Source organism: Scleropages formosus, chromosome 7 (genome assembly GCF_900964775.1).
Source record: "Scleropages formosus chromosome 7, fSclFor1.1, whole genome shotgun sequence".
Taxonomy (NCBI): domain Eukaryota; kingdom Metazoa; phylum Chordata; class Actinopteri; order Osteoglossiformes; family Osteoglossidae; genus Scleropages; species Scleropages formosus.
In genome coordinates, this window is record NC_041812.1 from 2,966,202 (window position 1) to 2,990,897 (window position 24,696).

The 24,696-nt window shown below is 48.1% G+C and overlaps 1 protein-coding gene across 1 annotated transcript in view; it reads right to left on the bottom strand.

The window, feature by feature from the left end:
- Positions 1-11,131: 11,131 nt before the first annotated feature.
- map3k22 (mitogen-activated protein kinase kinase kinase 22) overlaps positions 11,132-24,696 on the bottom strand; it is a 40,272-nt gene continuing 26,707 nt past the window's right edge. The window contains exons 12-19 of the mRNA XM_029253485.1: positions 23,362-23,423; positions 21,821-21,892; positions 21,311-21,475; positions 18,538-18,686; positions 18,007-18,138; positions 15,040-15,169; positions 14,013-14,190; positions 11,132-11,724 (exon numbers count right to left, since the gene is read on the bottom strand). Of these exons, the coding sequence (XP_029109318.1) occupies positions 11,496-11,724; positions 14,013-14,190; positions 15,040-15,169; positions 18,007-18,138; positions 18,538-18,686; positions 21,311-21,475; positions 21,821-21,892; positions 23,362-23,423 (1,117 nt within the window). The 3' untranslated portion in view covers positions 11,132-11,495. The remainder of the gene's footprint in view (positions 11,725-14,012; positions 14,191-15,039; positions 15,170-18,006; positions 18,139-18,537; positions 18,687-21,310; positions 21,476-21,820; positions 21,893-23,361; positions 23,424-24,696) is intronic.

Here is a 24,696-nt window from a genome sequence, read left to right on the forward strand (position 1 = left end):
AAAACTATGCCTGATTACATCAAACATACAAAAACGAGATAAAGGACAATGTAAAATGTGCAGTAAATGTGAAGAGCACAGCATTTAAATATTCTACCAGGTCTCCAAGAGGACCTCCCAAGGTTCTTTAAAACAATTTGGTTAATACCATAAAAAGAACAGCCCATTGGTGTAGTGCTTCAGTGTCTGATCGAAGATTAAATAAACCATTCGGGTGTGAGTTGAGTGGAGTTTGTGTGGAGCAGTAGAGCCGTGTGTGCTGTGTGTAACCCCTCGCTTCGGCAGTGATGGGATGCAGCAGGTATCTCCACGGCATCTACAGCGCAGCAGATAAGTCGTCGCCCAGATGTTTGTTTGTACCACAGTTCAGATACCATGTTAGGTGAAAGTGAAATGACAGTTGGGGTGTCACAGTGGTTAGTGCATGTGCCTGGGCTCTGGGTGTGGACGTTGGTTCCAATGCAGCTCAGCCAGTGTTGAGTTTGCACGTTACCCCGTATTCACGCAGATTTCCGGTGATATGTGTGTGTTAATGCTTTGCGGTGGACTGGTATCCTGCCAGTGTGTACCCTGCCTTACACCCCGTGCTTCTGCGATAGGGTCTGGACCTCCGTGATCCTGCACGAGACAAGCAGTCATTGATGCTGAATGGATGACTACATCTGTATCAGGAATATCGCTCTTCTGTTCAGGATTCATAACCAGATGCTTCAAAGGTTATATCCTGGATCATTACGACTGTACAGAAGTTCCTCTACTTACGATGGTTCGACTTCCGATTTTTCAAAGTTACGATGGTACAATAGCGATACGCATTCGGTAGAATCCGGACTTCATATTTTGAATTTCGATCCGTTCCCGCACTTGTGATATGCGGTACGATACTCTCTCTCGATGTTGGGTGATGGCATTGAGGTGCAGGATCCAGTCAACCACGCTCGTAGTCTCTGTAGCAATCACACCAATGAGTGTAAACAAGTGATACTCTGTTGAAAGAATTTTTTATCTTGCGTTTTTGTATCCCATGTCTACTAAATGCCCATGTGTGTCTCCTGCTTAAATTTGCCCAACTGTAGACTATGGTAAGTGTTCTGAGCATGGTTAAGGTAGGCTAGGCTATGATGTTCGGTAGGTGCGGTACTGTATTCTTTTTCCACTTACGATGGGTTTATCAGAACGTAACCCCATCGATAGTCGAGGAGCATCTGTATTCTGAAAAACAATTGCTGAAAGCGGCTGGATGGAACACACACCAAGATTGTGATGTTTGCAGAAGTTGGAGGCAGAGGAGTGCGACCAGAAATCAGGCAGATAGACCCAGTCACATCCTGCTCATGGAGTCAAAGCGAGGACGGAATGTTCTGGAAACAGTATGCGCAGTCATCAGGGGTCGACATCGAGTGTTTAACAACAAAAAGCGAATCCAGAAGTTTGCATGATTTTACTACACCTTCAAAGCCCAGAGTTCAGGAGTTTGGTGTTGTCTTGCTTTGGAGATGAGCCCAGCGGTTAATGGCTTTTTTGGAGGAACAGTGCACTTGTAAGATGCTTCATGGATAAGGGCCAAAGTGGGTTTATTTTTAGTTAAGGAACTGAAGGCTAGTATTCCGCAGCGTTGTTTTACAGCGCTAAACGGCTGCTCAGTGTTTCCACCTGTGGAAGGACAGGGGCACAATTCACCCTTCTCTAATTTCGCTCTCTGAAAGCCCTCAGCTTTGCTTTGCCCACATGTGTTCCAGTTGTGATAGAGAAACATCTTCCTGGAGGAGGTTGCAGATCAGGGCAAAAGAAAACGTTAAGCCTTTGGCCTCGTTTTTTCTCATTTAAATGAGTGGTGGAAGCGAGCCGAACAACAGCCGTCTTGTACAAAGTCGGCGACCATGCGAATAACACTGGGCTGCTAATCGCACCTCCGGTCCTTGCATTCAAATTGGGTTAACGTTTACGTGCAGGTGGCTGGGAAACCCAACATGTTGACATGTTGACCCAACATGCTGAAAGCCAAGATCTTAATGTTTTATAAAATAAAAATCCATTGTAAATATCAAGGGTCAAGAGAGGAATTATGGTCATTTTAACCATATACAGCTGTTAGAGGACACAGTAAAACGAAACAATGTTCCTTCAGGACCACGGTGCTACAGGTGAAGAGTTTGTGTGACGGGCGTGAGTGGTCATTGCAATGCTGGTGGCTTTGCGGACGCAGAATGTGGTGTAAATGTCTGTGATGGAGGGAACGGAGACCCCAATGATCTTCTCAGCTGTGCTCACTATCCGCTGCAAGGTCTTGCGGTCCAAAACGGTGCGATTACCGAACCAGGCAGTGGTGCAGCTGCACGGGATGCTCTCGATAGTCCCTCTGCGGAATGTGGTGAGGATGGGTGGTGGGAGATGGGTTTTTCTCAACCTACGCAGAAAGTAGAGACGCTGCTGGGGTTTCCTGGATATGGAGCTGGTGTTGAGGGACCAGGTGAGGTTCTCTGCCAGGTGAACGCCTTGGTGATCTCCACGGAGGAGCCGCTGATCTTCAGCATAGTGTGGTCACTCCATGCGCTCCTGAAGTCAACAACCATCTCTTTTGTTTTCTCCACGTTCAGGGACAGGTTGTTAGCTCTGCACCAGTCCATTAGCCGCTGCACCTCATCTCTGTAAGCTGACTTGACCTAGGGCAGCTGGTGGCGTCATGGTTGGAGCAGCTACCTTTGGCTCCGAAGGTCGGTGGTCTGATCCCTCCTTCTGGCTGTAGTACCCTTAAACAAGGTGCTTCTTCTGCAATTTCTCCAATACCTTTGCCCAGCTATGTGACTGGATACAAAGTTGTGGTCCTGTGATGGACTGGTGTCCCCTCCAGGGTGTGCCCACCCCTTCAACCTTATGCACAATGTGTCCCGGATAGGCTCCGGCTGGGTGCGACCCCGTTCGGGACAAGCGGTTATTGAATTTGGTTGGGTTAGTTGGTTGTAAATATTACTAGTGAGATCATCTGCAGGGTAGGGCTTTATGCTACCAATTATCTCAGAAAGATGAACGCGCAACGGAAGCTATCCCGAAGTCCACAACCATGATTCAGTCATTGTGAAACAGAACAGAGGATATATAAGATCGGTCGTCTGGCGGGGGCGCTCGTGAACTCGTACACCCAACGGTGAGCCGCCTCGACAGAGGGGATTTTCAGCACGTTTTCGCCTTAGCGAGAGACGGTACAAATTTAGCGCATGTGGGAAGAAGGCAGGGGCTGGGTACGAATGGAAGGTGTCAGGCAGCTGATAATGCAGACAAGGAGAGCATCGTGAAGGAAATTAATAGATTTATGTGAAGGTGGGGTGAGGAGGGAGATAAAAAGGAGATCCGTGCAAGGGGAAATGTGTATATCTCTGGACAACCTGAAGGTGCACTATATTTATTGGCTATACGGAGAGATAGGAGCCTATGAGGGATAAGGGGACTTTAGCCTCAGGTGGACACTGTGCACAGAAGGGCAAATTTTGACTTTCATAGGATTATGCCAGTGAGTAATGGTTGGGTAACTCATAGCTGTCCATCTGTGGAGCGTCTTGGCGAGAGCCGAACGCTCGTTTCGTCTCACGAACACGCGCTCCTGTTCCCGGCCAAACACGTGCACCGCTTCGTCAAGCTTCGTTCCGTGTGATGGACATGTTGAGGGTCACGTTTTACATTTATCTGACACTTTCTTCCCATGCGATTAACAATTATTTACCCACTTATACAGCTGGGTAATTTTACTGGAGCAATTTTTAGGATAAGTACCTTGTTCAAGGCTACTATAGGTGGAAGTGGGATTCAAACCTGTGACCTTGGGGGCCAAAGGCAGTAACTCTAACAACTACACTACCAGCTGTCCCCTTGGTTGACATTTACGTGCAGGTGGCTCGGAAACCCAACATGTTGATGTTAACGTCTAACTTAAAAAAAAAAAAAAAAATGCATTGTAATGATTTATAACATTCAGCTACTTACAGTTATTTACCCATTTATACAGCAGGGTAATTTTGATAGGAGCACTTTTATGGTAAGTATCTTATTCAAGAGTATGATAGCTGGAGGTGGGATTCAACCCTGCAACCTTTGGAACAAAGATAGCATCTTCAACCACTATGCTATCAGCCACATTACATTATTTAAAGGCAATGTTCAATTATTTAAAAATGTAGTAAAAATAAAAACCAAATACAATCCTAAGGTGGCACACGGCTGAAACAACAAATTGGTCAAATCTCGCGTTTTATCACACTGGACTTCCCGTTAGGTTATTTCCTCCGCCAGCACGGCAGTGATAGTTGTCGTAGTTACTTTGTGTCAAAATTTTCCGACTAAATTGAGGACGATGTTTTGTCACTAGGGGGGCCAAATGTTTCCAGGAGATTAATATATGTTTTTCATCATGCTCAAGTTATAAACAGTGTTTGTTGCCAATTAAATGCTTGGCAAATTTATATGCATGATTAACACTGAACTTATTTGTCATCGCAAATGAAACAATTATGCAAATTATTTACATGCAAAAATGTCTCGTTTTATTGGAGAGACGTTTCCCAGTTTTATCGAGAAAAAGTGTTCATTTTATTCCAATGATAATGATCACCACACCATTTTTTTTGGCATCTTAGAAATATTTCTCAGATGATTTCTTGCCTTTTAATGAGCTGAAAATACACACTATTAGGGGAATTAGTCTAAAATGTAAATTCAGTCACTCACTCTCAGCAACCGCTTGTCCTTGCTGGGGTCCCGGCAGGCCGGAGCCTATCCTAAAATCACTGGGGGCCGTAGGCTGGCGGGAGGGGGTGGGGTACGGCCGGATGGGATGCGAGTCACACGCACAATCATCCTCCGCTGGCAATTTAGAGTCATCGGCTAACCCGAAACACACAGAGCGTGGGGAGAACGTTCAGACTCCAGCCGGCCAGACCGGGCGCTGCGGGGCAGCAGCTTCACCCGCTGCGCCCCCTTAAAATGCAAATTTTTAAATAAATTATGAAAACTTTTTATTCTCCGCATTTGAATAGAAATGGCTTCTAAATAATGCAGGGGAGGCAGTTTTGCTGAAAAGTGTCAACAAATAGAAACTGTCTGAGTGAAAACCAAGTATAACTGCTCCATTACTTGGACTGAGGTGCTTATCAGTTATGCTGCTATGGTTTTTCTACAGATTTTAAAAACATCCCCCATTGCCGAGCTGCTTTAAGTCTAGTGAGATGCTCAACAATGAACCAGTCTGAGTGAGCTCGATGGACGAATGTCTGCTCAAGCATCAGCTCAACAGCTTTAAATATGAATATACATTATATGCATATTATATAGTATACATAATAATATATAATAAGACATAATATTATGTTATTATTATTATTCATATTACAATATGTGTGTATAATATGCATTATATATGCAATAATAATGATACTGTACAGTATTATATATTGTGTATATATATATATATATATATATAGATGCATATATATAACATGGATATATATATGACAATATAAATCAGGCACAATAATTCTGCAGTTTGGCATTGAATCCATTCGCAGTTGCTGCTCTTCCATTTTTTCTCGCTTTATTTTCTCCAGTAAAAGTAAAAACACTTTTCATATTGTGTATATCTAGGAAAAGATATGATGCCCTCTCGCAATACATGCCCTTCCCATTCTTGAATATTCGGAGACTTTCACCGACCCAGCGAGAGCCTGCTAACCTAGAGACGTCGTTAAATATCACGTTCTCCTTGCTGCAGAACTGACTCCCGAAGGGCTGAACTTCAGCCTAGAGCCAGAAGCAGACGTCCATGTGCCGCTGTCCACCTCCAGACCCTCGAGACCCTAATGCGTCACTAGAAACCAAAACAAAATCCGACCGCATTTGTCACCCAACCCCTTCGGTGAATTATGGAGAAAATGGCTTCGGTTACGACTGATGGGTTTTCAGTTACTCACCCCTCTGTGGCCACTGCAGTGACCGGCGTCCTGCTGCCCAGTGAGGCGACACCTCCTTGCCATGACACCAAAAGTGAGGCTGGAAAGAAGAGGCCAAAATCCGGCCAGTGGCGGAGAGGAAGTGACACATCCGCATCCCACGCGTTCCCTGGACCCATCCCGCTGACCGCAGGCCGCCGTTCTTTTTTTTTTTCTTCACTCCAATTGTCGTCTACAAGGCCTGGATGCGGAGGTTCGAGGGAACGCTGCCGGAAGACTGCCACCTGCTCTAAGTATTGAGAGCGCGTCACAAGGGATCGGCGTGTCAGTGTAACCGCATCTGTACGTGAAGAGGGGGATTCGTGGATAGATAGAAGCAATCGGTTGTATGTATGTATTTATTTATTTATAAAGCACAAAGATTCTCGGTTCTGGCCCCGTTGTGGTGGAACGACCTCCCCCTGTCACTCAGAACTGCTGAATCTCTGTCCGCATTTAAAAAGCGTCTGAAAACTGACCTCTTCCAGACTCATTCGGCCCATCATCTGTTCAGTTCATGTAAGGGGTAAATGTTCATGCACCATAACTTTAAGATGATGCCGGATAAACCTTTACACAGCTACTCCTGTAATGTAACATAAATGTTTACATGTATCTCAGAAAAAATAAAATACTAGGAAGGTGATCAGGAATCATCTATATTCGGATAAAATTTTATGCAGCTGCTTGTGTGATGAACATCGGTTCATACGATGGAAAGAAACTAAATTAAGAATCGCACGTTTGCATCCAAGTGTCTCTAGTGAACACATTGTATTTTCTACGAGATGTACGTCTCTTTGCAGAAAAGCATCTGCTAAATAAATAAACGTCATGTAAATGTACACAGAACGTAGCAGTTGCGGAACAACGGGCATGAAACTTTCAAAGGTCTAGTTCGGTTGAGGCTATGAAAGGAAACAGGAGAATGAATACTGCATTGAGCTTCATTTTTATACATCGGCTTCACGCCTTCGTGGCAAAGTCTCCTCAGCAGAAAGCGAGCAGATGTAAGATGTGGAAGAGGAGGATGAGGAAAGAGGAAGGATAAGAATCCAGAATCAAAGTCACTATGAGGGTCACGTGCTCGGAACCAGAAGGTTGTCTGTTCAAATCTCAGCAGACACTCTGCTGTAGTAATTTTGGGAAAAGTACACAGACCCGGAGCATGTCGCAAAAAGGAGCGTGTGGTAGCGTAGTGGTTCGAGCTGCTTTCTTTGGACCCAAAGGTCGCAGGTTTAAATCCCCCCCCCCTCCAGCTGTAGTGCCCTTCAGCAAGGTACTCACCCTAATGGCTCCAGTAAAATTACTCAGCTGTATAAATGGGTAAATAACTAAGTTGCTTTGGAGGAAAATGTTAGATTAATGTAAAAATATCTAGATATATACATGGCTAAAACTCTCTGACATTCATGATCAAAGTGACTTACAGTTATTTATCTACCTGGGTAGCCTGGGGACACACACACACACACGTTCAACTCGGGTAAGTCCGCAGAGGTGCAGGGAGTCGGTGTGGAGCCCCTGTGGGTTTCTTGAGGGTGCTCTGGTTTCCTCCCACAGTCCAAGGACATGCAGTTTGGGTGGACTGGTGATGTTAAATTTCCCTTAGTGTGTGAATGGTTGAGTGACTCTGTGTGTGTGTGTGTGTGTGTGTGTGTGTGTGTGACTATGCTGCAATGAGTCCTTCTGCACAAGGACACCATGTTCGCGCAAACGTGTAACCGCCAAGCAGGATTCACCCCCTCAGAGGAACCATTAACAGAAGGTCTTATTTCTAAAAAAAAAAAAAAAAGAAAGACACAGCAAGAAATGAAGGTCTTAAAAATATGTTTAATAATTCATATTTTTCCATGTACAAGAACCGATTAAAAGGATAAATGCTTGCTGGGTTTGTCATAGACGGCCGCACGCACGCACACACACAAACGCGCGCGCGCGCACCACTGTTGGCCTTCTTCGAAACCCGTCACGCAACTATTGCATACTGAATGCCATCGAGGTGTGACAGGGGAGCACCTTAACTGAGGCGCTCCAGGGTCCTCAGGCCTGCGGACAGCGCACAACAGCAACCCTCCTCAGACTGGAAATTAAAAAAAAAATAAAAAAAGAAAAAAAATAACGGGACGAAAGTGCACGAGTGTGTCCGTGGCACAGTCGCCCCCACGAAGACGACGGGCCGGGCGACACTGGATCGTCTCTTTCGCACCGGATCGACATTCCGTCACCGCAGGCTGCGTTTCCCACCTCTCACTTCTCCGAAAGCACATTCGAAAAGGCACCTAGAACAGCCCGAAATCGCTCTTCGTGTCGGGCCGTTCGGGGAAACGGCGACGCAGGTTTGCGTGAAACGGGAATATTTGCTACCTTGACTTTCCCCTCAAAAAAAAAAACCTAGCTGTTCCAGCGCAGGTTCGATCACCTCCACTGCTGCACGCAGCCATACGCGTTTCATTCCTTCTGAGACGATGCATCTAAAAACAGCCGTTTTGGAGGGAAAACACTTTTCTTAGGTGGCTCACATTTCTGTTCATCTGTCACCATGGCAACCAAACAAACACTTTGTTTACAGTATATTGTATAGGTATACAACGTGGCGGCGTTAACCACATTCTGGCAATTGCACAAGGGGAAGCTCGTTGCGTCACCTCCCGATGCATCCGCGGCAGACAAAGTCGATGACTGCGGTGCGGTGTAGCCAGGGTGCTGGTGGGCGTCGGAGGGTTTCCCAAGAAGCCTGTCTCAGACCCTTCGATGGCACAATGCAGAACCTTTTGTCCCTCTCTGCTGTTGCAATGTCTAAGTTGTTTCGCAACAGCGGGGTTTTTCCCCATAACTTTTTTTTGTCTTACACTGTCGGATGAGTGTGTGTGTGGGCCAGCAGACTACAGAAAAACGGAGTAAAAAAAAAAATCAAAATACGGCCTTTGGCTAGAAATAACAGTTGTGGGCTGCAATGGAAACATTCACTAAGCACATGTGCACTGCTGTTACAGTGCTTTACTTTAAGAGTGAAGGAATGACCGTGCTGTACCGTGTTCGTACACCGCTGTACGGCGATTTGGATTTTATTTCGTAGTAATTAATGAGACGTGGCTGGGACTCGACACGGGACGGGGCTCAAACAATCGGCTGGCTTCAGAGCTGTATTGGAGTGAGAGCTGTTTACAATCTTTGGTCATTTCTGTGGGGTTGGAGTAAAACGGACCTCGACCCCCCCACCCCCCAAGCCTGAATCCAGTCCTGATTGTCTGCTTCAGAGTATTGCTCTGCAGTCGCGACATTCAACCTATTCAAATGATATAAAATGGTTTTTTTGTCCTTCGATTTTTTTTTCTTTTTGTGTAAACGTTACATCAAACCAAGAAAAACATCCGGCGGCACAAAAATGACTTAAAAAATGTATTTTAAAACTACCTAAAAATATCACTTTCGCTTCTCAAATGGATTATTCTACATATTTGCTCTTATTAATATACAATAGAAAAAGTGCATGGGAGGAAAAAATGGTTTACGGGTTTGGAGCAGGAATGGTTAAAGGTCCGCTTGGAGTAAACGTTCTTGCGATGGGGGAGAGTACTTTCCCGTGGTACAGTACATAGGCCTACGGTAAGTTTTCCGCACACACCTGTCTCCTGGGCACGAGGAAAAGCGCCGAACCTTTTCTTGAGCAGGACGACCGATACCTGTGAACGTGGCGCTAAAAACTGAACGGGTATTATTTCCAACGGACTCGTCCGCGTTCGGACTCGTTCGGCCCAGCCGTCTCTGCTCACGACGAGACCTCTGACCGCTGACCTCCGAGACGAAGGCATTCCGCGTGCGCCGGACCATACGGGCCACAAAGACGGCTTCCAGCATCTTGCACCCTTTTCGCGCTTTTGCACTCAGCCCAGCCGTACCACAGCGGGAGGTCGTCTTCTCCTCCTCTCGATCTCTTCCCTTCTCTCCACCAGAAAAACGAGAAAATCCTTTCAACTTTTGGGGGGAAAACGACCGTTTCCGTACGCTTCGTTGACTAGGGAATGATTTTATTCGTATTCGGTTACTGTGAGCTGGTTTATAAACTGTCAAAAAGTGCGACTTTGCTTATTCTTTAAATAGCTGAGGCCTTTGCTGCGAAAACTAATACTGTTGGGTTTGATCAATAAACAACATGTATTACATAAGAACGCGGATCAAGGTTCCATGACGCTGCAGCTGCTACCAGATTTTCCACGGTTCTGTTCATGGTGACATGAGAAGAGTCCAAGGAGCCCAGGACCAGAACCAGGACTATGACCAGGACTAGGACCAGGACCAGGACCAGCTCTTTGTAAAAAAGCAGCATGAGAAGCACAAAGGCTGGAGCAAGGAGGTACGGCTCGCTTCAGTACAAGAGCCTGAAAAGGGCATCTGATTTTACTGAGGTTCCTACAACATTACTAGAGTACACCAGTACAGTCATGCGCCGCTTAACGATGTTTCGCTTAACGACTGAGCGCAAATACGACAGTGGTCCCATTAGATTATAATGGATCTGAAAAATTCTGATCGACTAGTGACGTCGTAGCGCAGCGTGTTACGTGTTCATGGTGGTGCTGCTGTAAACAAACCTTCTGCGCTGCCAGTCGTATAAAAGTACAGCACATAATACTTGATAATGATAACAAACACATATGTTACTGCTTTATGCATTTACTATACTGGACTTTTCATCGCTATTTTACAGTGTACTCTTTGTACTTATAAAGAAAGTTTACTGTAAAACAGTATGCTGTGTTACACCGGCAGCAGCATCATAAATCTCTTGTTTACCACATCTTTTGACTGCATCGAGGCTATACCATCTAGATGTGTCTAAGTACACTCTGTGATCGAGGCTATACCATCTAGGTGTGTATAAGTACACTCTGTGATCGAGGCTATACTATCTAGGTGTGTATAAGTACACTCTGTGATCGAGGCTATACCATCTAGGTGTGTATAAGTACACTCTGTGATCGAGGCTATACCATCTAGGTGTGTATAAGTGCACTGTATGATGTTCGCACAACGGCGAAATCGCCCATCAGCGCACTCCTCTGAATATATCCCCGTCGTTAAGCGACGCACGTCTGCATGTCTGTACTACAGGTACACCAATGCTACAGGTAGACCACTACACCAGTACTACAGGCAATACTAGTACTGCAATGTTAGCGGTACTGCTTTTCTGTGATTTCAGTTAAACTCTCACGATGCTGGATGAGTCAAGCGATATCGAGCGATGAGCAGTCACGGGTTCCCGTTCCGAGCGAACCGAAACTTTCTCGACTTGGGAAGAACTTCCTTTGGCAGCGTGTTCTCTGAGGGACAGAGGCACTGGTGGCGCCCCCCGGTGGCAGGCGGAGTGAAGCTGCCGCGGAGAGGGGGAGCCGCACGTCTGCCGGCGGGGACGGCCAACCCCCGGCGGGGTCTCTGGGGAGCTTGCTGGTGACTCTGGAAGGCAGAGGGGTGCTTGTCAAAGTGCGAAGTGGAACGGCGCCGGCCACGGAGCCACTACGAGACGCCCTGGACGAAGGGGTGAGCGAGCAGCTGCTCGGCCGTCGGCCGCCGCTTCTCCTCCACGAAGACCAGGCGCAGGAAGTCCCGGCAGGATTCGGACACGTCCTCGGGAAGCGTCGGCTTGGTGGGCTGCGTGGCGATCTTGAAGATGGCAGCCATGGCTTCGAACTCGGCCCAAGGGGGTTTCTGGGTGAGCATCTCCACTACCGTGCAGGCCACACTCCTGGGGTGAGCACAAGGGCCGTGGTAAGACAAGGGGTTACCGTGAATGAATCGTGAATGAATCGTGAATGAAGTCCAGCCACACAGAGCACAGCTCAACGGGGTCTTCTGGGAACACAGTGGGGCTCTTGAACAAACCCAACACACACACACACACACACACACACACACACACACACAGTGGGGATGAGACATTTACATTTACAATCATTAATCTGACACTTTTCTCCAAAGCGACTTACTTTACCTACTCAGGGTAAATTGGTTCAGGGTAAAAAGCATCTGCTAAATAAATAAATGTACATTTAAATATTTTGCTCAAGGGTAGCTGGTAGTGTAGTGAGCTGCTGCCTTTGGATGCAAAGGTTGTAGGTTCAAAACCCACTTCTTGCTGTAGTACCCTTGAGCAAGGTACTTACCCTAAAATGCAGTGAAACTACCCAGCTGTGTCAATGGGTAAACAACTGTAAGTTGCTTTGGAGAAAAGTGCCAGATAAATGTAAAATTTATATTTATTTAGGGTTTTGTCCAAAGCAACTCCCAATGAACTCTATGTAGGGTTATCAGCTCACACGCCTTATTCACCGTGGTGACTTACACTGCTAGATAGACTACTTACACTGGGTCACTCATCCATACATCAGTGGAACACACACACACTATGGAGGAACCTGAACAGCATGTCTTTGGAGTGTGGGAGGAAACCAGAGCACCCAGAGGAAACCCACGCAGACACAGGGAGAACATGCAAACTCCACACAGACGGAGTCGCGTTCGAACCCACATCTCGAACCAGAGCCTGATCTGCAATGAACTAGCGGTACCCGTAGTGCCACCGCTATTTAATCCGTTGTCTTTAATCCGTTCCGAAAACGAAACACTTCCAAGAGTCCATGAAGCGCCGTCAGAAACGACACAGCAAACAAATATTCGGATAAATAAACTCAGCTATTAATCGTTTTTAATTAAAAAGTTTGCAGTCTCTTAGATATGGCTATCTGCGGAAATCGCTGGCCACAACACGCGCTGCAAAGCCCAGCAAACACGCCAACACGAGCCGAGCTCACGGCACACGCCAACAATGCGTCTGCGCCGGACAGGATGACCGCGTCCTTATCACAGGAAATCAGGCCTCAAATCGCTTTACGCTTCACTCCAGAGGAGCTGCGGAAACGAGGGGGCGGGCTGTGCGCCACAGTGAGCCCACACCGCCGCGCCACCGCTTGCGTCACCGCTGCAGAATTTCCATGAACAAAGTTATTAACAAAAGGCACACTTGTGCACTAACTACAGCACAAAGGCCACAAAGTGCCGTTATTGCCATTATTAAGCGCTATTTCGCTGATGGGGCAGAAGAGAGGCACAGCGAGTCTGTGTGGAGCCTATGTGGGTTTCCTGAGGGTGCTCTGGTTTCCCCCCACAGTCCAAAGACAAGAGTGGATTTGTGATGTTAAATTTCCCTTAGTGATTAGTGTGTGAATGGGTGAGTGACTCTGTGTGTGTGTGTGTGTGTGTGTGTGGCTACGCTGCAATGGACTGGTATCTTGTCCAGGGTGCCCCCTTCCACCTTGTGAACAATGCTTCTGGGATAGGCTCCAGTTCACCAGGACCCTGATTAGGACAAGTGATTATTTAAACTGGATGGATGGGTGGATTTAGCTGACACCTTCCTCTAAGGCGATGCACAATTAGGTTTGTATTCTAAGCCTTTGACAGTGATTTACCCCATTTTTACTTTATCAATTCAGGGTGAATGCCTTGATCAAAGTACAGCAGCAGGGGGATTTGAACTTGGGTCCTTCAGCAGTTCGAACCCGAATACTGTATTTTACGACTGGGTTTTACGTGGCGTCGGCTGAGCCCTCCTTCCTCCTCGTGGATAGCGGCCGAGGGTTTTTAGGACACGGACGGCGAACACCGAGCCACGACTTCCTGTAGCCGACGTAAATCAATTCACTGTGGCAAATTCATCCGAGAAGAATAACAGGAGGCATTAATTAAATGCCAATTCTTTGCTCCGTGTGAAGGGCAGCAATGAGCGATTCGGGGTCTTACAGCGGTGGAAAATGATTACGCAAGTAAAGACGTTCATTGGTCAGAGGAGATCCCAGGCAAGTTAACAGAGAGTTTTATTATCGCCACATCATGTACCGAGCGCAATGTGAACGGTTCCAGCGGTTCATGCCGTCACAAACGGGTCGCGTCAGTTCTGAGCGAGCAGACACGCTTGTTCGGCACATTCATGGCAGCATTCGGAGCCAGGGAACGGTAGGTGTTTGGGTCACGCACCAGATGTCGGCCTTGCGCCCGTATCCCTCTCCGTTGATCACTTCCGGGCTCATCCAGTAGGGGGTGCCGGTCACCGATTTCATCCCTGTTCCTGACATGCAGATGGTCTGAATGCGCTTGCTGGCGCCAAAGTCGCCAAGCTTCACGTTTCCAGAGGAGTCCCTCAGGATGTTAGCACCTGGGGTGAGAGAAGGGGGGTTGGGGGGGGGGGGGGTGTCCAAACCGATCAATAAGTTGAGTTTCTGATCCGACCGCGAACACAGACACAAGAAAACCCTGCCCTGATCCCGTCCCGAGCAAAGTCTCGTCACACTTTCCTTTAGCGGAAATGAAAACACACACTAAAACCGCAGTATGCAAACGCAGTGTGCGCGAGAGCCTTGATTCCACACGCTCCCCATGTCGCCGTGTGCCCCGCGTCCGCATGGGACTGACCGGAGCCAGACCTGCCGCGCGTCCCGCCCCACCCTGCCCTGCAGCCCCGTGTTTTTCCAGCGGAGCTCAGCTACGGTTGTTATTTGAAGAGTGACTAATTCGCCCCACGCACCAGCCCTCCACGCCCAAGGAGTGCGCGGGTTCCGCGCGGAGAAAACGCTGAATGATGGCAGATGCCTTCCAGTCCATCGCTGCTCTTACCGTGTTTACTACATTCGCCACCCTCGATAAAGATAAGTTTGACTCGTTCCGGTGTGACTGTGTCGAACCTGAGTCACGATAACGGTTCGGTCACTGAGGAGTACGCTACACTGAGTATGGTACATTATGGAGTACAGTACACTAAGGATATACTACACTGGGTACGGTACGGTGAGGAGTATGGCACACTGAAGAGTACGGTACATTGAGTATGATGCACTAGGATAGGAGGAGGATATGTTGAAGAGAAGAGAACACAGTGGACTATGGTAAACTAAGGAGCATGGTACGCTAAAGGAGTACGGCACAACTGGTATGGTACACTAAGTATGGGAGTGCGGTACCCTCAGCAGGACGAGCCAATCAGACGCGAGACTATAAATAGTCTTACCTTTAATGTCTCTGTGCACAATCATGTTGCCGTGGAGATACAGGACCCCTTGGAGGATCTGCCGGGTGTACCTGCGCGTCACCTTCTCGGTCAGGGCTCCGTACGCCTTCAGCTGGTCCTTTATAGAGCCCTGATGAGTCGATCACAGAAGCATCACAATGCTGCCCTTATGATCAATTGACGGAGCAGGTCTGAAAACCGTGTCCTCGAGTTCCAGTTTTTTATCATTAATTGATACCGTCCACCGATTTACTGTGCTAGTTACCCTGCCCATCCGCAGGACGCCCTTCACTTACGACGGCGTTCCATTCCAGCGACGTCGCCGTGAGTCGACTTTGTCGAAAATCGCAAACCCTCTGATTACATTCACGCGATTCACGTTAAAATACCAATGTAGAATAATATCATATTTTATGGTGTTATATTTTCACCACTTCCACATTTGCTTCCTTCTCTGTACCTGCACCGATGTTCGTTTCTGCTGGCTAGCTTACTATCGTAAATAAAAAGTAACTCGGCGAAAATCACAAAACAAACATTCTCTAAAGAAAACAACATTTGAGTAAATAAAACGCCGACAGACACACCATCGGTCAGTAAGAAATATGGTACCTTGTGTCAATGCGGCCAAGCAACATTATCGTATAGCAGGTGGAACGTTCATCGTAGACATTACAACCAAGAATAGAAAAGAACAGCAGAGTATAGTACAGTATAGTATAGCACAGCATAGTATAGTATAGTGTGGTATAGCATAGCATAGTATAGTGCAGTATAGTGTAGTGTAGTGTTGTGTGGTATAATGCGGTGTGGTATAGTACAGTATAGTGTAGTGTAATGTCACATGGTACAGCATAGTATAGCATAGTATAGTATAGTGTAGTGTAGTGTAATGTGGCATGGTACAGCATAGTACAGTATAGTATAGTAAAGCATAGTATAGCATAGTATAGCATAACATAGTATAGTGTAGTGTTGTGTGGTATAATGCGGTGTGGTATAGTACAGTATAGTGTAGTGTAATGTGGCATGGTACAGCATAGTATAGTATAGTATAGTAAAGCATAGTATAGCATAACATAGTATAGTGTAGTGTTGTGTGGTATAATGCGGTGTGGTATAGTACAGTATAGTGTAGTGTAATGTGGCATGGTACAGCATAGTACAGTATAGTATAGTAAAGCATAGTATAGCATAGTATAGCATAACATAGTATAGTGTAGTGTTGTGTGGTATAATGCGGTGTGGTATAGTACAGTATAGTGTAGTGTAATGTGGCATGGTACAGCATAGTATAGTATAGTATAGTAAAGCATAGTATAGCATAACATAGTATAGTGTAGTGTTGTGTGGTATAATGCGGTGTGGTATAGTACAGTATAGTGTAGTGTAATGTGGCATGGTACAGCATAGTAAAGTATAGTATAGTAAAGCATAGTATAGCATAGTATAGCATAACATAGTATAGTGTAGTGTTGTGTGGTATAATGCGGTGTGGTATAGTACAGTATAGTGTAGTGTAGTGTAATGTCACATGGTACAGCATAGTATAGCATAGTATAGTATAGTGTAGTGTAGTGTAATGTGGCATGGTACAGCATAGTATAGTATAGTATAGTAACGTTGCCTGGATGGTGATCGTTACTATGGGTTGTCATAAGTCGCATAAGTCATAAATTGTGGACTAGCTGCGTATCGCAGAGTGACGTAACACACGCACACGCACACGCACACGCAGCCACCAGTCCACCTGAAAACGCATTTTCGTTTTGTACTTTATGAGTCTACGCTGGTTCTGACGGACCTCCGAGCAGCAAACCTCACGAACGTCTTGAGGTTTCCTGCTTTCGGGAGAAGACGCGCGCGCGCCGGCGGCACCCGGAGCTGAACCCCGAACGCCGAGCCGCTCTTCCTCACGGCGCCTCCGTAGAGACGACCCGGCACCCCCCCGCAACCCCCACCCCGTTTCCTTATCGGAAGAGGTCCCGGCAGAAAGCCAAGCCCCCGCGAGCGTCCCCAGCCTGGGAATCTTATCAATGTGTCACAGCGGTGTGAGGCCCGGTCGCGGGAGGGGAACGAGACTCTGCAAAAAGAGACTCGGCGGGGGCCCTGGGTGCCGCGAGTCCAGCGCCGCCAGCGAGTTCCCCGCAACGCAAACACCCCCCCCCCCCCCAATCATTTTTTAAAAATTCACAGTCGATGGAAAGTAAGCGACGGTCAAGCGGAGCCCTTTCGCCGATAACGCAAGCGCGTGACGCACCCGAGAAACGCCGACGTCTCAATACTCTTCGCGCCCGCAGACGCGGAGCCCCGCGATCGATTTCCCGACCGCGTTCCCTCCAGCCTTACGTATTCACCCCACGGTAAGACGGTGTCCTCTTTTCACTCCAACACACGCTTTACCTCCTCGAAGGAATAAAAACAGGCTACCCTGGAATAACGCGGTTTTACTTGGATTTTTTTGTTATACGGATTTATCATTAATTCACGACGTGGCGTTTCTCTCCAGTGCAATTTGCAGTGTTACGTTTGTGCACTAAGCTGCTTACGCTGATTTATCCATTTATACAGCCAGGTATTTTTTTTACTCTATCAGTTCAGGATAAGCACATTGCTCAGGAGGTGGGATTTGAACCCGGGTCCTCGAATTCACAAGGCGGCGGCTCTAACCGCCGCTCCCCCCCCAGGCCCATTTACTGAAACGAATCCTCTACATCGAGCCCGATTAGCGTAACGAAGCGCGGGATCACGTTCTCGTGCGGACGGCGTCACCGCGGTGAGAGACCCTAAAGGAGGAACGGACCGCGGTTCCGACCTCCGAGAGGAGCGGGAGGAAACGGGTGGAGCCGCCTGCGCCCGCGTCCTCCCGCCGGCCTCCCGGGCACCATTCGCACTCACAAACTTTCGAAGTGTGCTCTGACAGGCCAGCGTGTCCAGCGTGTCGAGCGCGTCGAGCGCGTCGCTCACCCCGGCCATGAACTCGACGAAGATGGAGAGCTTGCGGCGCTCGGGGTCCCGCAGGCAGCCGTAGTACTGAACGATGCGCTCGTGCCGCAGGTTCTTCAGCAGCTGGATCTCGCACTCCAACGCGTTCACTTCCTGCGCACGGGGACACACACACGTGCACACAAATACCGGGGTCACGGCCGGACGTTCAACGTGCCTCTATCGGCGGCGCGGCTCTATCCACGGTACCGGTCAAAAGTTTGAGCGCACCTCGGCCCCCTGCGAAAGAACCCGCATCGGGCGAACCGGGCGGCAGAGCGAGAAGCAAGGCGACGCACGAGTGTCCGGCGCCTCGAAATAACGGCAGAAGAGCTGGGTAGACGTGGAAGCTCATTTCCGGATCAAACCGGTTAAGCAGGCGCGCGCCTACTTCCCGGCAAGTGGACTCGCGCTTTTTGGCCGGTACCGTGTTTCGTGAAAGAAACGGGGGCAGGGTTGAAGATCAGGCTTCGCGGAACGACCCAAAGCGACGTTTCCAGGGACCTCACTAACCTTGCTCGTCTCCTGGCACTCGGGGTCAAAGGGCACCTGTTTGACGGCGAGCTCCCGGCCCGTATCGGCATCGTAACAGAGGTAGACCTCTCCGAAGGCACCCCGACCCAGCAGTTTCCCCAGTCTCCAGTTGACAGGTCCCTGAGGGGCTGCGGGGGATGGAGGGGGGAGACAAGGAGACGGGGAATGACGACGGGCGGCGACACAGACTACGGCGTAACCCGAATCCCGGCTCATCGTAATTCATCTCACGCCGCAGCCTCGCATTCATCACCGTCTAGACTGACAGGAAAGGGATTTACTGGATGCCGGTCCAGCTGAGTCACTGAAAGGGATCAATTAAAAGTGACGCAGCAGTGCCAGTTTGGTCGGAAACTTCTGGAATACACAGAGCATTCCTCTGCAGAAGGAGGCTCCGCCGGTGGGTGGGCGGCGAGGGGGCGACGATCGCAGGATTGTTTAAAATTCAGCACCGGAGCGAAGCTTTTCATGTAAATTCTGTACCGATTCAAATTTAATCAGGGCCCTATTAAACAATGCGCAGTCAAACAAGCCATTATACGCAGCACGAAAGCACAAAAACCACCCTATAACAAATTTATGGTTATTAAAATCCCATTCTGTTAACAGAATGAGCAAAATCAGCGAGCGCAGGGACAATAATTTCTCAGAAGAAAAGCAAAAATTAAATATTCCTTGAGGGTACAACATCTTTTCCCACTGATTTTTCCCATCATTTTAAAAGCTGTTATTGCCACGATTATGCCGTGACCTGGGAAACGTTGCGACCGTGCCTTCCCCGACTGCGTTTCTCTTTATTGCGGGTCTGGGCTGCGAAGGACACGGGTTGGTGCATCAGACTACATTTATATTTATTCATTTATCTCGCACTTTCCTCCAAAGCGACTTACAATCTTAAGGCACTTACGGTTACAGACCCCCCTCGACTTATGCAAACAGACCGCTCTGCAACCCCTTACGTAAGTCGAAAGTTACGTGTGTCGGATTCCCCTCCTCCCCCACCATTCAGCATAATAATATTATTAATAATTTTTCCATCTCAGTTATTGCACCTTGACGTTTCTTCGTTATTAGCGTTGTTTTCATGCCAGCTGTTCCTTTCACTTCTCCTTTATACGTGCATCTTCGCTATCGTATTCACAGTCGATACGACCTGCGAACAACCCCGGTTCCCGTGCTATAGACCGTAATCTTTGTCCACCTTCATAGTTCCTTATTATTTTCAATTTCATCTCCGAGTCGATTGGTGTACGCTTTCGAGATGCTTCTCGTTTTCCTTCAAGTGCTCGTTTACCACCAGGTATTGTGAATAATGAAATGGGCAAAAAATATGGGGGGAAAAAGCACTAAACTAACGAGAGGAGATGTGTTCGCAGCTCAAAACACGCGGGAACGGGGAAGATGCAGCTTCCTGCCTAGTCTGGTTATGCCAACTTGCATTCAATGGATTTCAGATGTTTTGCGTAAAATAAAAGCGTAAATAATGCATGCGGGGAATTTTTTACGTAAATTCGGATTTTACGTAAGTAGGAGGGTGTCTGTATTTACCATTGTATAGAGCCAGATAATTTTTCTGGAGCAGTTTAGAGTAAGTAAGTTGCTCAAGGGTGCTGCAGCTGGGATTCAAACTAGCAACCTTTCCGTCCGCAGGCGACGGCTCTAACCGCTACGCTACCAACTGCCCCTAGAAGTAAAAGACGGAAAGCAGAAACGCTCTTTCATGACATGATGTTCTGACTCAAGAAGTGCGAGAAAAGCAATGCAAGTTATTATATATATATATAAATTATTATCGTTTGCTGTTCATTTCCCTGATGTCTTTCTCTGCAGTAACTTACAATGCGAGGTTTTTGTACACTTCACTTCTTACAGCGATTCACCCATTTATACAGCAGGGTAATTTTTACCGTACCAGTTCAGGACAAGAACTCTGCTCAAAGGTATCGCAGCAGGGCGGTGGTGGTGGTGTGTGTGTCGGGGGGGGGGTTCAGAAACTGGACTTATAGATCAGTTTGAACGATCAGTTTGGAGTCCCTTCCCTACTCCAGGTGGGATTCTTACCCACAATCCCTAGCTGGGGAGGAAAAAAATACTACATTACTGCTTAGCATGTTGTTATTTCATCAGTAAGAGCCTCACAATTCTAAAGCAATGCTTTCCTTGAGAAAACATTTGGAAAGAAACATATCAAAAGGGAAGCAGTATTTTTGTTTTAATGAACAAATACTTTTCAAAGCATTTTTCTCATGTTTTGACAGGTGGAAAGTGTAATAAACACAATTATAATCTCATTAATGGGCCCTGGAATATTTTACGTGACACGAGGGAGGCCTTGGGGGCAAAAAGGTTAAGAAGCACTGGCGTACAGTGCAAAAAAAGCAGCTTTTTTGGCTGTAGTCCTCTTTATTCCTCCGATACAGAATCTACGGTTCATTTTTGTGATCTTACATTGCATTTTCACTCATTTATCTCACAATTTTTTCCACAGCAACTTACAATGTTAAGCTACTTAATGATTTATCCATTTATGCAGCTAAGTAATTTTTTTTTACTGCAGCAATTTTAGGGTAAGTATCTTTATCAAGGGGACTGCAGCTGGGATTCAATCCTGCGACCTTTGAATCCATTAAATCCTGCAACCTTTGGGTCCAAAGGCAGCAGCGCTTACCACTACCCCACCGTGACGTAAGACGTACGAACGAACTCCGTTTCGTGGGCGTGTGCGCAAACGCGGTAAACGAAGGACACTCACACTTGGAGGGGCAGGTAAGCTGAGCGTTCATCTCGAGGGACCAGTCCAGGGTTCGAGTGTCGCAGCCGTGCATCGTTCCGTCCCCGTAGCTGCGCGTGCGGCTGGGCGGCACCAGCTGGAACAGGTTCTCCTGGGGCATGAAGCTGCGTGGAAAGGTCCTCCGGCCTGAGGGAGCGGAAACACGCACACACACGCACACACACACACACACACAGGACCGAAATGGAGAACAGTCAGTGAAGACAGGCTGCCTCAGGCTCCAGGAGGAACACACCATATCCTGTTTAAGACTTCCCTACTAGCTGTAGCTGTAGTAAAGCACTGTACTGCCGTTCCAGTGAACACGGAGCACGAACAGAATATAAATCGCGGTAATCCCCGGCCGGACCAGATGCCGGTTAAAGTGAGTTGCACGGTGTGAACGAACTCCCGGTTTGCGTACGACGACGCCGAACCGTTCCGGCTGAGACCGAGCGGGAGGAGCGGCGCCGGCCGTGCGCCGAAACTCACCGTCTTTGTAGTCCTTTCTGTGGCCGGGCAGGTGGAACTGCCTGGGGAACGTGCCGCCTTTTCCATGTCTGCCTGTAGGGGGAACCGTGGAGCGATGAGATCGACTCGAACGAAAAACGCGTACGAGCGGCACAGGACTTTCAAAGGCCTCGCTCTATTTGTCTTCAGAAGAGGTGCGGCACAGAGCCTCTAGAGCAAGAGGATGAAAGAGACCGATAGCTGCTTCGGCGAAAGGAAAACCGCGCAAAGTTCCGAGCGAGCGACGGCGAGCGGCTGCAGGCCGCTCGAGGCTATTCGCCACCAAGCTGCGAGGCCCCGCGCGATTGAAAGCAGCTGCGCGGAGCCCCGAGTCACTATGTCCTCTGCCTTGTTTTTGTTACCGTCTCCCAGGGAGATGGAGCATTTGGGGCTTTTTTTGGTGCGGCAGAATGTGGAAAAAAAGTGTCAGGATGGGAAGAGAACAAACCCACAGCACTGGCAGCAGAATACACTGTTGATTCATCCCTGCTGTGTTACGTTACGGGGAGAAAATATGGTCCGAGTGCAGGAAAACTGCGTCGGAGAGCACGGGCTGTGGGAGGGGGGGGTTCAACTGTGCATTGCGTGTATGGATGAGCCCTTGCGTGTTCATGTGAGGTCATGTTTTCAGGAAGTGTATGCAACCGCTTTTGAGATGGACTCTGTGTGTGTGTGTGTGTGTGTGTATGTGTGTGTGCGCGTGCGCGCGTGTGTGTACGCCTTTTGGTTGTGATCCAGTCCTGAGCCGGGACGCTGAGAAAATTTCACTCTGTACCAGATGAGAGATCTTCCGAAATGCCACAGACTTAAGAGTCGAACAGGCTGCATTTATTAGGCCGCTGTCTTGAGCAACAGGAAGCGAAAGCAAAAGACAAAAAACAAAGGAAAATTGCAACAGCCTGAAAATATGTCATGATGTTTTCTCCCATGCTTCTCCTAGAGGGCCAGAATTAACATTTACACTTATATGACACTTTTCTCCAAAGCAACTTACAACACTAAGCTACATACAGCGATTTATCCACTTATACAGCAGGGTAACTTTTACTTTGCTCAGGGGTACTTGGAGCAGCGGCAGAATTTGAATACGGAAGTCCAGCGGTAGCAAATCTAACCACGACACTGCCTGCTGTTAGAACATCTGTTTCACTGCACACAACATTCACTAGGCTTCAATTAATATGCAGCTTTTACGGAAATGCCAATTTGATGTAATGCTATACGGCTTGCACGGTGCACCCGGAACGTGCCATTTTACCCAACAGCGTTGAGCAATCTGGGCGAGCCCGAACGCCAGCGACGCCAATCCTCGTTCCTCCTCATCACGCCGTCAACTGTCACGATCCTTCACGAGTTCGTTACCGTACTGCCACCGTTCTCTCATTAGGGGAATAAAGGCTGCGAAGGAAGAACGGCATCAAGCGGGAATAAATCCGGCCGGCCGCTCTAATGGTGGACGAGAGCCGAGCCTCGGTCGCGAGGCTCCCCGCGGGGCGCCGGGGTCCGCCGTCCGAGTCTCCTACCTTTGTATTCGTAGCCGAGGCTCAGGTAATTACTGTCCCTGCCGGCCTGGGAGAAGGGGGGGCTGTAATGACAAAGAGGCAGAGGAAGACAAATGACTGGGGCTATTTTCGTCCTTAACTCTCTCGTTCTCGTTTCGAGAACCCTCCCCGTTCGCAGCGCGGCCTGCCCCACATACGGAGGCGAGCTGGGATCCGTTCACATTGAACGTCCCCAGGCCCGCGTGCGGCGCTCTCCTTTTTCCAACCAGGAGGAACGAAGCAGAAAAGTCGGTGAAACCTACACAGCGAACACAAGGTGGAAACTGCTGTAGATGTTTTGGAACTGAAGAAGTGCTGACGTGTAGCTTTTTTCATGTAATTTATAATTAACTATGCCATCATTTAAATGTATTTATTTCACAGACACGTTTCTTCAAAGCAACTTCCAATGAACTCTATGTAGTGTTATGAGCCCACACACCTTATTCACCGCAGTGATTTACACTGCTAGATACACTACTTACACTGAGTCACTCATCCATACATCAGTGGAACACACACTCTCTCTCTCTCTCTCTCTCTGTGTTACACACTATGGTTGAACCTGAACAGTATGTCTTTGGACTGTGGGAGGAAACCAGAGCACCTAGAAGAAACCCACACAGAGATAACATGCAAACTCCACACAGACTGAGTGAGGATTGAACCCACATCCTCTCACACCACCAAGGTGCTGTGAGACAGCAGAGCTACTCGCCGTGCCACCCATTACAGCAACGGATATGGAGTCGGCGTCAGACTCAAACTATTCCTCAAAATTTAGAAAATTGAGACAGAATTACAGAAGCGCCGAAAAATTTGAGGCCACTTTCCGGAAAACGGTTTGTTTTTCACATGGTAAAAAAGTTCGATCAATAAATGAGCCAGAATGTCCTCCCAGCTCCTCTGCAGCAGTCCCCAGTTTATTTTTTTCACTAATTTCACACGTTATCATGTTGAAAATATACTAATATAGAATAATGTTCATATTTTACACTGCTACTGCGGTACAGCGTTCGGGAGCGTGACGGTACTGCGTAAAGGTGCCATTAACGGAAGCGGAGCAGGGAAGCTGGCACCGAAGAGGGGTCACTGCGGGTTGGCGTGCACGTACGGAGCGGGTGGGGTATCCCGTGCTGCAGTTTCCTGCAATTGTCGCCACTTCGCGGGCCAAGATACGGCACGTGCAGGTAACCTTGTTACCAGCAGTGACGTCCGGCCGCGCCGATAAGCGGCCCATCGCCGCGGCGATCGCAGGGTGCTTTCGAGGCTGGCCTGCCTGCAGGGTCTGCCGCCGCCCCGCCGAAGGCTGCTGAC